The 13,081-nt window shown below is 47.3% G+C and overlaps 1 protein-coding gene across 1 annotated transcript; it reads left to right on the top strand.

Annotated features, from left to right (window-relative positions):
• The first annotated feature begins 1,295 nt into the window (after positions 1 to 1,295).
• LOC145337085 (monocarboxylate transporter 13-like) lies at positions 1,296 to 12,771 on the top strand. Its single transcript, XM_080181833.1, has 5 exons — positions 1,296 to 1,310; positions 4,107 to 4,290; positions 7,917 to 8,060; positions 9,879 to 10,652; positions 12,494 to 12,771. Exons 1-5 carry the CDS (start codon positions 1,296 to 1,298, stop codon positions 12,769 to 12,771), a joined length of 1,395 nt encoding a protein of 464 aa, XP_080037959.1.
• Positions 12,772 to 13,081: the final 310 nt, after the last annotated feature.

Raw genomic sequence — 13,081 nt, 5'->3', positions numbered from 1 at the left:
CAGTTATAGCCTCCCACAGTCCAAAGATGTACAAATTAGGTTGATTGGCCATGCTAAATTGATCTTGGTGTCAGGGGAATTAGCAGGGGAAAATGAGGGTTATGGGAATAGGGCCTGGGTGGGATTATGGGCAGTACAGACTCAGTGGGCTGAATGGCGTCCTTCTGTACTGTAGGGACTCTATGATTAACAGAATATAAATAAAATACCATGGTTCGAATTTAAGACCTCGCCTGCCAGGCAATCGGAGCGGTGAGGGTCCAACGACAGAAATCTCTATTGACCTTGGGTGGGTCTTGCCCAAGCAAAGCTGTAAAGTTTGCCCAATAAGTCAGAATCAGCTCATTTGGCCCATCGCCTCCCTCTGCTCCACCATTCATTGAGATTATTACTGATCTGTTATGATAACTCTCAAATCTACTTTTCTGCCTTATCCCCATAACCCTCGATTCCCTTACTGATTAAAAATCTGTCTATGTCATCCTTAAACATATTGATAGAATTGAGAGGAGGCAATGACATGATGCTATTGTCACTGAGCTATTAATCCAGATGCCCAGGGGGATGCGCACTAGAATTCAAATTCGAAAACAGTAGACTTGAATTCGATTAAAAATCTGAAATTAAAAGTCTACTAATGACCATAAAACATTGTCAATTGTTGTAACATCCCATCTGGTTCACTAATGTCCTTTAGAGAAGGAAATGTGCCATCTGTATCTAGCCTGGCCTCCAAGAATGAATAAAAATAAATTGGGACACCCAAGTGTGTGCTGAGATACTGCTCGAGCGTACAGCATTAATTGAATATTCTCAGTGCAGAGCACTAGAAAGTTTCCTACTGCCGGACCAGCCAGGAATACCCAAGGCACTGATGAATGGCATTGTCTGGTACCTAGTGGGAGACTATTCATGTTTTTTTAATTCATTCCTGGGACATGGGCATCACTGGCTGCGCCAGCATTTAATTCTGATCCCTAGTTGCCCTTGGAGGGCAGTTGAGAGTCAACCACATTGCTGTTGCTCTGGAGTCACATGTAGGCCAGACCGGGGTAAGGACAGTGGATTTCCTTCCTTAAAGGGCATCAGTGAACCAGATGGGTTTGTCCGACAATGGTTTCATGGTCGTCAGTAGATTCTTAATTTTTATAATTGAATTCAAATTCCACCATCTGCCGTGGCGGGATTCGAACCCAGGTCCTCAGAGCTCTAGCTGAGTTTCTGAATTAATAGCTGGCAGTAATATCACTAGGCCCCCCTTAATTAGCCCAATTAACATACCAAAGTGTTTGAAGATGCTTCACAGGAGTGTTAGAAAATAATTGATTCTGAGGTGTGCAGAACTGGTAGCTAAAGACTCTAAGGACAGAATTAGGTAATTTTCCCTGTTGAGTTGGCTTTTATTTTCCTCCTTCTCCATAACTCTCGATTCTCTTACTGATTAAAAAGCTGTTTATCTTAGCCTTAAACATACTTAACAACCCAGTTTCTAAAGCCCTCTGTGGTAAAGAATTCCACAGATTCACTACCCTCAGAGAGAAGAAACTTCTCCTCATCGCTGTCTTAAATGAGTGGACTCCTTACTCTGAGATTGTGCCTTTGGTCCTCAACTCTCACAAAGAGGAAACAACCTCTCAGCATCTATCCTGTCAAGTCCCCTCAGCTCAGGGCCTAGGCAGCTAGCAACAGTGTGGCAAAGGGACTGGAGCATCTTGAAAGAGCCTGGGGCCTGAGGAGATCACGGAAAGTTGGAAGTGTTATGGGGATAAGGAGGGAGTGAGTTCACAGAGGGTTACTTCGCCTAGAAATCAAAATCTTCTTGCAGTTAACCTGCAGTTATTAATTCACCAGTGAAATACACAGACTTACATCCACAATGGTGTCGGGGCAACAGGCCAAGGTCAACTGAGACATATCTGAGAGCCTAGAAGGAGAACCTGGAATGCTGACATACCCCATCTACTTCTCACCTTTCTTAGTTTGACATTCAGCTGATTACACCAGGTAACTACATCAGGGGTAAAGTGGAAAGTTAAAGTTAATTTATTAGTGACAAGTAAGGCTTACATTAATACTGCAATGAAGTGTATGGTGAAATTCCCTAGATGCCACAGCCCGGTGCCTGTTTGGGTACACTGAGGCAGAATTTAGCCCATGCCCCAAATCAACATGTGTTTCAGAATGTGGGAGGAAATTGGAGGAAACCCAGGCAGACACAGGGAGGATGTGCAGGAACCACACAGACAGTGACCCAAGCCAGGAATCGAACCGGGTGCTTAGTGCTGTGAAGCAGCTGTGCTAACCACCATGCACCCTGGGTGTGTTACACTGATGCCTCCTTTATATTTGTGAATCAGACAACCAGGCGTTATAGGGTCCACAGACTGCTCCAGGTGCTTACAGCTGTACACACAAGAGGGTTGTTAATGATCCTTGTGTGCACCAAGTACTTGCATCCACCATCATTTATACAATGTAATTTAGGGTTGCCCATGAGTGTCCCTTTAGATCTAAACCAGGGATCATCTTTCTCCTATCTTTAATGAGGTACCTGTGATGCCATGCTGTCAAACAAGCTGGGCTCAGGGGTGGATTAGCCATGCTAAATGGCCCCTTAGTGTCCAAAGATGTGCCTTGGGCAAAGATATACAGGTTAGATGGATTGGGAATACTAAATTGCCCCTTAGTCTCCAAAGATATGAAGGTTAGGTGCATTGGCCATGCTAAATTGCCCCTTAGTGTTTAAAGATGTGAATGTTACGTGGATTGGCCATGCTAAATTGCCCCTTGGTGTCCAGAGGTTTTTATGGTAGATGCATGGGATTGCAGATGGGCTGGGTGAGATGCAGTTTTGGAGATTTGGTGCAGACCCCATGGGCCGGATGGACTCTTTCTGCATTGTAGGATTCTCTGGACAGGTGAAACTGAGACCTCACCCATTCTAAAACATAGAACATAGAACAGTACAGCACAGTAACAGGCCCTTCGGCCCTCAATGTTGTGCTGAGCTATGTCCGAACCCAAGATCAAGCTATCTCCTCCCTATAATTCTTGTGTATTCCATGTGTCTAACCACTAACCACTTGAAAGTTTCTATTGCAGCAGGCAGTGTATTCCACACCCCAACCCATTCACTGAGTAAAGAATCTACCTCGGACATCCCTCCTATATCTCCCACCATGAACCATATAGCTATGCCCCCGAGTAACAGTTACATCCACCTGAGGAAATAGTCTCTGCACGTCCACTCTATCTATCCCCCTCATCATCTTATAAACCTCTATTAACTCGCCTTTCATCCTCCTCCGCTCTAAAGAGAAAAGCCCCAGCTCCCTCAACCTTTCCTCATCAGGCCTACCCTCCAAACCAGGCAGCATCCTGGTAAATCTGCTCTGCACTCTCTCCAATGCTTTCACATCCTTCTTATAGTGAGGTGACCAGAACTGAACACAATATTCCAAATGTGGTCTCACCAAGGTCCGGTATAGTTGCAGCATAACCCCCTGACTCTTAAACTCAAACCCCCTGTTAATAAGCGCTAACACACAATAAGCCTTCTTCACGGCTCTATCCACTTGAGTGGCAACCTTCAGAGATCTGTGGATATGAACCCCAAGATCTTTCTGTTCCTCCACATTCCTCAGAACCCTGCTGTTTACCCTGTAATCCGCATTCAAGTTTGTCCTACCAAAATGAATCACCTCGCACTTATCAGGGTAAAACTCCAACTGCCTCTTTTCGGCCCAGCTCTGCATCCTAACAATGTCTCTGCTGCCTACAAGATTCTCTCCGGTGAATGTTAAAGGTCCAGTGGCACTATCTTGGAGAGGAGTAGTTGCCCCATGTTATTTATCCCTCGATTAACATCACTCTAGCTGATGATTTTGTTTTTATTATTGTCTGTGGGAGTTTGGCTGTGCATGCTGCCGTGATGACACTTCGAGCCAATGCCATTGGGTGTGAGGCACTTTGGGACACCCTGAGGGTTGGGGGCCGGGGAGTGGGTGTGGTCTTTCTTTCTGTGTGTATTCATGTCAACTCTCTCGTCACCTTGTTTCCCGTCACAGATCCCGCTCCGATCTGGAATGACGAAGATCATCCACGAGGAGCCACCGGACGGGGGCTGGGGATGGATGGTGGTCCTGGCGGGATTCCTGAAAAACTGTCTGATGTTTGGACTCTTCCATTCCTTTGGCGTGTTCTTTGTCCAGTTCACTGCCCACTTTGAGGGGTCATTCGGTTGCGTCTCCTGGATCGGTTCCCTCTTGCTGGCCACGCAGCAGTTTGCGAGTAAGCCTGTCTTTGCCCCTTCCCTTTGCGACCTCGTTCTTAAGCTGACCTCTGTCCCGAGAAATCTCCCACTGTGGGGTTACCTCACCGGTTCACTGCTCTGTGGGTTATGTTACGATGTGGAGGTTCTTCCCTTATTTAGACGTAATGCCAAATTCCCCAAAGCTGAATACCTTGTCTGGTAATCTGTTAATGGTGTGTGAGGAGGTGTGAACTATCCTTCAGTAATGTTGAGCGGTTAACTAACCAAAATAACCCGACATTCACTTTAATATGAACACTTAACAATTTACTTATTTAACTAACTGGAAACTTTAATTATACAAGTAACATACGGAACAAAATAAGTTTCTACTGGAATGCTGTTCAAATAAATGCTATATCCATTCATTAACAAAAGAAATCAAATAGAATTCAGTCACTCTCAAAAAAAAAACAGTTTTTGTGGCTTTCGGAAACCTTTAGAGTTTCTCTGTAAGTTCTTTCTGATTTGGTATCTTCTTTCACTAGTTAGATGGTCCGCTCTCTTAACATATATCTGAAGCTAGCAGAGTTGACAGCTGTTCTCTGTCTCTTGAGGTGGCAATTCTTCTGTTGCTCTCCTTGTTTCTCCCCTCCCGCACTCGTTTTTATACCTGTGATGACCTGTCAATTTATTTAGTCACAAGTAAAGCTTACATTAACGCTGCAATGAAGTTACTATAAAATTCTCCTAGTCACCACAGTCCAGCGCCTGTTTGGGTTAATGCATCTAAGCAGCATGTCTTTCAGAATGTGAGAGGGAAATGGAGTGCTCAGATGAAACCCATGAAGACACAGGGAGGATGTGCAGACTCCCCTCAGACAGGTGACCCAAGCCGGGAATTGAACCCGGATCTCTGGTGCTGTGAAGAGCAGTGCTAACCACTGTGCCACCCAATCCCACAATAGGATTGGTCTGATGTTGCCAACCCTGTCAAATTCAAATTTGATAGGTTCTTGGTCGCTGAGCGCCTGCTTTAAATTTGATTGGCTAAATTAAAAACAGGTTGCCTTGTCAAGACTAGTGCTTGACTTTTTGATGTGAATGTTTCAGCTTAGAATCCGGATGTATTTTGCACTTTAAATATCCAAGCACCAAAACAAAACACTAGCTTTTAAAGGCACCATGCAATGTTTTTTACCCTCCAGCACTTTTACATTTTTTCCATCTTTACCAACATCAAATTCACAAACTCAAATCTGCAACAGGTCTGACCCTGAGATACACAGATTGGCAAATTGCTTGACATCTGCCCAGCTTAGGGTGGGCACTATTACAATCGGCCTCAGTACCTCCGCAAAGACAAATCATTCAGGGCTTCTGGAGCTGGATCACTGCCCAATAATTCCTGTGAAAAGATTTGATTTGATTTATTTTTATCACATGTATTAGCTTACAGTGAAAAGTATTGTTTCTTGCATGCTATACAGACAAAGCATACCGTTCATAGAGAAGGAAAGGAGAGGGTGCAGAATGTAGTGTTACAGTCATAGCTAGGGTGTAGAGAAAGATCAACTTAGTGCGAGGTAGGTCCATCCAAAAGTCTGACAGCAGCAGGGAAGAAGCTGTTCTTGAGTCATTTGGTACGTGTCCTCAGACTTTTGTTTCTTTTTCCTGACGGAAGAAGGTGGAAGAGAGAATGTCCGGGGTGTGTGGGGTCCTTGATTATGCCGGCTGCTTTGCCGAGGCAGTAGAAAGTGTAGACAGAGTCAATTTGCATGATGGACTGGACTACGTTCATGACTCTTTGTAATTTCTTGCGCTCTTGGTCAGAGCAGGAGCCCAAACCAAGCTGTGATACACCTAGAAAGGATGATTTCTATTGGGACATCTGTAAAAGTTGGTGAGAGTCGTAGCTGATATGCCAAATTTCCTTAGTCTTCTGAGAAAGTAGAGGCATGGGTGGGCTTTCTTAACTATAGTATTGGCATGAGGACAAGTTACTGGTGATCTGGACACCTAAAAACTTGAAGCTCTCGACCCTTTCTATTTCTTCCCCGTTGATGTAGACAGGGGCATGTTCTCCTTTACGCTTCCTGAAGTCAATGACAATCTCCCTCGTTTTGTTGACAGTGAGGGAGAGATTATTGTTGCTGCACCAGTTCACCAGATTCTCTATCTCATTCCTGTACTCTGTCTTGTCATTGTTTGAGATCCGACCCACTGCGCTGGTGTCATCAGCAAACTTGAAAATTGAATTGGAGGGGAATTTGGCTGCACAGTCATAAAGAGTGTATAGGGAGTATAGTGAGGGAGCTGAGAACACAGCCTTGTGGGGCATCGGTGTTGAGGATGATGGTGGAGGAGGTGTTGTTGCCTATCCTTATGATTGTGGTCTGTGGGTCAGGAAGTTCAGGATCCAGTCGCAGAGGGAGGAGCCGAGGCCCAGGCCACGGAGTTTGGAGATGAGTTTTGTGGGAATAATATTGTTAAAGGCTGAGCTGTAGTCAATAAATAGGAATCTGACATAGGTGTCCTTGTTATGTAAGCGTTCCAGGGTTGACCATTTCCCAGTACTGACTGGGATATGGTCAGTGCAGACTTGATGGGTCGAATGGCCTCCTTCTGTACTGTAGGGATTCTATGATTGTGTTCTATGATGTATATGCATTTCCCAACCCCTCAGCGTGGCATCACAAGTCATGAAAGAAGTGACAAAGATGATCCCTAGTTCATCAGAGCCAAATGTTGGATCCAGGGCAAATTTACTGCCGCCCCCAGTTGTATATTGGAGCTGGGACAGAAACAGCAAAGTGCTTGCAAAGTACCTCCAATAGGAAAAGAAAGTTTAAAGAGTTATGATGAAGATGGCTGGAGCAGGCAAAGGCAGAGATATGAATGGAGGAAAGAGAAAGCCTGGTGAAAAAGGATGTTCTTTGGAAGTTGGAGAGGTGGTTGGGGAATCCTATCGACCGAAAGAACTGAACATTAACGGGGTGGTGGAGATAGAGGGGATGATTAAGTGCGAGGATCAGGAGGCTTAAAGGAGGCTACTTACTGTTCATTGAGTGTCCAAGCCTCTCGGTTGCAGTTCAGTAATGATATGGAGATGCCAGTGTCGGACTGGGGTGGGTACAGTAAGAAGTCTCACAACACCAGGTTCAAATCCAACAGGTTTATTTGGTATCACACGCATTCGGAGCACTCACCTGATGAAGGAGCAGTGCTCCGAAAGCTTGTGCTACCAAATCAAACCTGTTGGACTTTAACCTGGAGTTATGAGACTTCATGCAGTTCAGTAAAGGAGACAGGAGTTTGGCTTCTTTAAAACTCTTTAATTCTTTGAATCAACTCCACATACAATTCTCCCCAACACCCTGTGCCATCTCAATCCCCTTTATATATCAGTGAGTTTTAATTGACATCAAATTAGGGCTGAATTGGAAGGCCTGTTAACCCATTCCGAACAGGAGTGACGGATTGGGATACAAGGACGAGGAGAGATTGGAGCCACTCTCGCTCAGCCAGGAAAGGCTTCGCTGAGGCCTGGGATACAGTTAACAGGAGGTGGGGACGTAGCCAATCCTCTCCTTATTCCCAGGCTGCTTTCACACGCTGAGCCATCAGGAATCTCACCGATCCACTTATTTTGTGTGTTTTACAGGTCTATTCGGGAGTTTATTTGGGACACAGTTTGGAGCCCGCCCTGTGGTGATGGTGGGTGGGGTTTTAGCCTGCTTGGGGTTGCTCGCAGCCTCGTTCGGACAGAGCCTTCTGCATTTGTACCTCTCCATCGGACTGCTGACAGGTCAGCCCAATGTGTTGATAGTAAGGTTCCCTTCGTTACAGAGTGGGTCGATGTCCCAGGGGAGTGTGGGAGGGAGGGGGCTCAATGTTTAACTCACTGTTAGATAACCGGAGGTGGAACTGCAAGTGTGAGATAGTGATGAGGAAAGACACTCATTCCCCTACTCATCCTTCCACCCCTCTCCCCCCAACCATCTGATTCACCTGGGCACTCAGTTTCATGTCCCAACATCTACTGGCAGTAACAAGCTCTTTATCAAACTTGTACCTCCCCGTGCTGCTGAACTGGAATCCAGTGAGTTCACCCAGGGAGTCACTGAGAGAAGGAGAGCACAAAGTTCCAGGATGGATCCTCCTCACTGGACTGGCTTAGCTGACTCCCACAATGCCAACAGTTTGAGGGTCACAGTTCGTTCTTCAGCAGAACCCTGGTTCATTCCCTCCCCCTCCACCCACTCTGCCACCCCCCCCCGGGCCCCGCTTCTGATCAATCTACCTGCCTGCTAGCAAAAAGACTCACCGTCAAAGCTTCTCCACACTCAGGGAAGGTTGGCCCTGAGGCTCCTGCCAAAAGCTTCTCCATATCAACAGGCTGGGGAGAGACAAGAAGTTCCTGAGAGAGGCTTTACTTCTGTTCTCCCCTCCTCTGCAATGGGTCCCATCCTCTGCTCCCTCCCCCATTAGAAGATTGGCATCAGGGGGATTTGAGAGGTTATTCAATGGCGCCCACTGCGTTGGTCCTTCCAGGGATTGGACAATGACCGCCCCCCCCCACCCTCTCAGGGCAGAGGAGGAGCTGGAATGGGTGGTGGCTGGGACACAGGGTGCTGACGTTCTGCACTGTCTTCAAGAGGGAGCTGGACTGGTTTTAACTGGGGCTGTGAACATGGGAGTGAAGTGGCTTTATAATGAACTCTGGCTCCATGTGACCTCCTTGTCCAGTTTAATTCACCTCTTGGGTGGCGCGGGGAGGTTCAGAGAGAGAATTATTGGGCCCGGGGATCTATCAGAATTCCTAGATGGTGATATGATTGAGGAAGGGGTTAGAGGGCAGGATTCCGAGGGTTTAATCCTGATGAACTCTGATGTTTTCATTTTTATAAAATGCAGACCAGCTGATAGACCATCCATTCTTTTCTTGTGTATTTTACATGTTTTGTCCTGATGTAAACTGGGGAAGCCTCCCACCGCCCTTCCCGTCCTCCCCCGCCACCCCCGCCCCTCCCAACACCCAGCCGATCAGGAGCAGTTAGATTGTATCTAATCTTTGATAACATGTGCCTTAAGCAACACAACAGCACCGACATGGTGCGGCAGGGTGGCTCAGTGGTTAGCAGTCCCACCCCACAGAGCCAGGGACCCGGGTTCGATTCCGGCCGCGGGTAATTGTCTTTGTGGAGTTTGCATGTTCTCCCCGTGTCTGCGTGGGTTCCTCTGGGAGTTCCGGTTTCCTCCCACAGTCCAAAGAAGCATAGGTCAGGTTCATTGGGCCATGGTAAATTGCTCCTTAGTGTCAGGGAGATTAGGAGGGTAAATATATGGGGCTGTGGGCTTAGGAGCTGGGTGGGATTGTGGCCATGCTAAATTGTCCCTCACTGTCTAAAGATGTGCAGGTTAGGTGGATTGGCCATGCTAAATTGCCCCTTAGTGTCATGGAGATTACGAGGCCAAATATATGGGACTGGGTGGGAAGGTGCAGACTTGATGGGCCGAATGGCCTCCTTCTACACTGTAGGGATTCTATGACACAGTCCCAGCTATAAAAGACATAACTATTGGAGAAGCTGGCCCTCACTGTCTCCTGTTTTGCTCCCTCCAGGTTTTGGTTGGGCTTTAGTCTTCACCCCTACCATGGCCACCATCACCCGGTACTTCAGGAGGCGGAGAGCCCTGGCGACGGGTCTGGCCTTTACCGGAGTGGGGATTGCCTCCTTCTTCTTCCCCCCGCTCTTCCAGTTCCTGATCGACGGCTACGGTTGGCGGGGGGCCCTCCAGGTCGTGTCCGCCATGATGCTGAACCTCTGCGTCTGTGCCGCCCTGCTCAGACCAATCAGGCTCATTGAGGACCTGCCCTCAGATGGAGACGAGAAGGAAAAGACAAAGTGTTGGCGAAAAGTGGTCTCAGCCTTTGACTTGACTCTCTTCCTGCACCGTAGCTTCATGGTGTACAGCTTCAGCGCTGCTGCCCTTGCAATGGGCTTCTTTGTCCCTTACATCCATCTAATGGCCCACGGGAAGGACCTTGGATTCAGCGATTACAAGGCGACCTTCCTGATCTCCATCGCCGCCATCTCAGACACCGTGGCGCGCCTGTTTTCCGGCTGGGTGGCAGGCCGCCAGCTGATTCAGAAAATCCATCAGCTTTTCCTGTGGAATTTCTTCACTGGCCTCAGTATCCTGTTGATCCCCACCAGTCACACGTACGCCGGCGTCATGGCACTCAGCACTTTCTACGGGTTCTGTGCAGGAGGTCTCCCCGCCCTCCTCTTCTCCACGATCACAGACATCGTAGGAATTGAGAGGAATCTGCACGCCACGGGACTTTTCTTGATGCTAATGGGTTTTGGCAGTCTACTGGGCCCTCCCTTGTCAGGTAATGTGGGCTCATGCACGCCGTCTGGGTTCAAAAGCGCTGAAGAAACAGTGTGGTAAATTGTGGCAGTAGATGGTAGAATTATACATCAGTTGCTTTCTAACTGACAGAAAGCAAAGAGTGGGAGTAAATGGGTGTTTTTCTGGTTGGCGATCAGTGTTGAGACTGCAATTGTTTACACTTTACAGAGACGATTTGGAGTTGGGGACCAAGTTTGTCAATAAGTGTGTGAAAATGAGTGGCAGAGCAAAGTGTGCAGAGGACGCTGAAAGTCTGCAAAGGGATATAGATAGTCTAACGGAGTGGGCGAGGGTCTGGCAGATGGAGCAAAATGTTGGTAAATGTGAGGTCATCCATTTTGGTAGGAATAACAGCAAAATGGACTGTTATATAAATGGTAAAAAATTGCAGCTTGCTGCTGTGCAGAGGGACCTGGGTGTCCTTGTGCAGTTGGTTTGCAGGTGCAGCAGGTAATTAAGAAGGCAAATGGAATTTTGTCCTTCATTGCGAGAGGGATGGAGTTTAAAAACAGTGAGGTTATGTTGCAGCTGTATAAGGTGCTGGTGAGGCCACACCTGGAGTACTGTACAGTTTTGGTCTCCTTACTTGAGAAAGGATGTACTGGAACTGGAGGGAATGCAGAGAAGATTTACTGGGTTAATTCCAGAGTTGAGAGGATTGGCTTTTAAGGAGAGACTGAATAGAATTATACTTATTGGAATTTAGAAAAATGAGGGAGGATCTTTTGGAAACATAAGATTATGAAGGGAATAGATAAGATAGAAGCAAGGACGTTGTTTCCACTGGCAGGCAAAACTAGGGGGCCTGGCCTCAAACTAAAGGGAAGCAGATTTAGGACTGAGTTGAGGAGGAACTTCTTCACACAAAGGGTTGTGAATCTGTGGAATTCCCTGCCCAGTGAAGCAGTTGAGGCGACCTCATTGAATGTTTTTAAGGCAAGAGTAGATAGATTTTTGAACAGTAAAGGAATTAAGGGTTATGGTGAGCAGGTGGGTGAGTGGAGCTGAGTCCACAAAAAGATCAGCCATGATCTGTTGACTGGCGGAGCAGGCTCAAGGGGCCAGATGTCCTACTCCTGCTCCTAGTTCTTATGTTCTTATTATGGGGACAGTGTCGAGGGAGCTTTACTCTGTATCTAACCCCGTGCTGTACCTGTCCTGGGAGTGTTTGATGGGGGGACAGTGTAGAGGGAGCTTTACTCTGTATCTAACCCTGTGCTGTACCTGTCCTGGGAGTGTTTGATGGGGACAGTGTAGAGGGAGCTTTACTCTGTATCTAACCCCGTGCTGTCCCTGTCCTGGGAGTGTTTGATGGGGGACAGTGTAGAGGGAGCTTTACTCTGTATCTAACCCCGTGCTGTACTTGTCCTGGGGGTGTTTGATGGGGGACAGTGTAGAGGGAGCTTTACTCTGTATCTAACCCCGTGCTGTACCTGTCCTGGGAGTGTTTGATGGGGGACAGTGTAGAGGGAGCTTTACTCTGTATCTAACCCCGTGCTGTACCTGTCCTGGGGGTGTTTGATGGGGGGGACAGTGTAGAGGTAGCTTTACGCTGTATCTAACCCTGTGCTGTACCTGTCCTGGGAGTGTTTGATGGGGGACAGTGTAGAGGGAGCTTTACTCTGTATCTAACCCCATGCTGTGCCTGTCCTGGGAGTGTTTGATGAAGACTCAGAAACTGAAATGTAAAGTGTTCATTTTCAGGAATGGCCCTCAGTATTTGCGATAATCGTATTCACGTGACATTTATTAAAATAGGAGTGAAATGAGTTGTGTGCAAACAGCCGCTTCATCTCTCTCTCTCTCTCTCTCTCCACCCAGGTTTTCTGCATGACCGGATGGGAAATTTCACTGTTTCCTTCATCTCTGCTGCTGGCTTTGTCTTTGCTGCCTGTCTCATTCTCCTCTTTATTCCGGGATTTTTTGGAAGCTCGGAGATCCTGCCTAATTATGAGGACATGGTCAGTGCTCCCAGCAGTAGCAGAATCAATGTGAGTGAGGAGCACCTAGCTTCCGGGAAAAAGGATCCAATGTCCCTTGGCCTTTCATGGAAGAGTTTGTCCTTCCCCCGGCCTGAGAATTTGGAGACTAGCTTTTAGAATGGCCACTCCTCTCGATGTCCCTGAGCTGAGATGTAATCCACACACACACACACAACTCGGTGAATCCGGAACGGCAACACTACAGGATACCCTTCACCTCCTCGTCGGGCCATGGAACACAGCGCAGCAGACCATTTGGCCCATTATCCAGTGCTAGCCCTTTGGTAGAGTTATCCAATTTGTCACACTCCTGTCGAATATCTTTCCCCCTCAAGTATTTCTCCAATTCTTTTCGGAAAGTTACAATTCAGTCTGTTCCCCACCAGCCTCTCAGGCCCCCAAACAACTTGATACTTCAAAAAAAGGA

Source organism: Carcharhinus amblyrhynchos, unplaced genomic scaffold (genome assembly GCF_965287045.1).
Source record: "Carcharhinus amblyrhynchos unplaced genomic scaffold, sCarAmb.v2.hapA scaffold_43, whole genome shotgun sequence".
NCBI classification, from domain to species: domain Eukaryota; kingdom Metazoa; phylum Chordata; class Chondrichthyes; order Carcharhiniformes; family Carcharhinidae; genus Carcharhinus; species Carcharhinus amblyrhynchos.
Note: the sequence above shows the minus strand (reverse complement) of the source record. Positions and strands in the feature narration are given on the sequence as shown.

Bases quoted from the DNA above. Each gene is read 5' to 3' on its own strand.
- LOC145337085 (XM_080181833.1), top strand. The intron at 4,291-7,916 runs GTAAGCCTGTCT...TGTGTTTTACAG, and splicing joins GGCCACGCAGCAGTTTGCGA to GTCTATTCGGGAGTTTATTT. The intron at 8,061-9,878 runs GTCAGCCCAATG...TGCTCCCTCCAG, and splicing joins CTCCATCGGACTGCTGACAG to GTTTTGGTTGGGCTTTAGTC.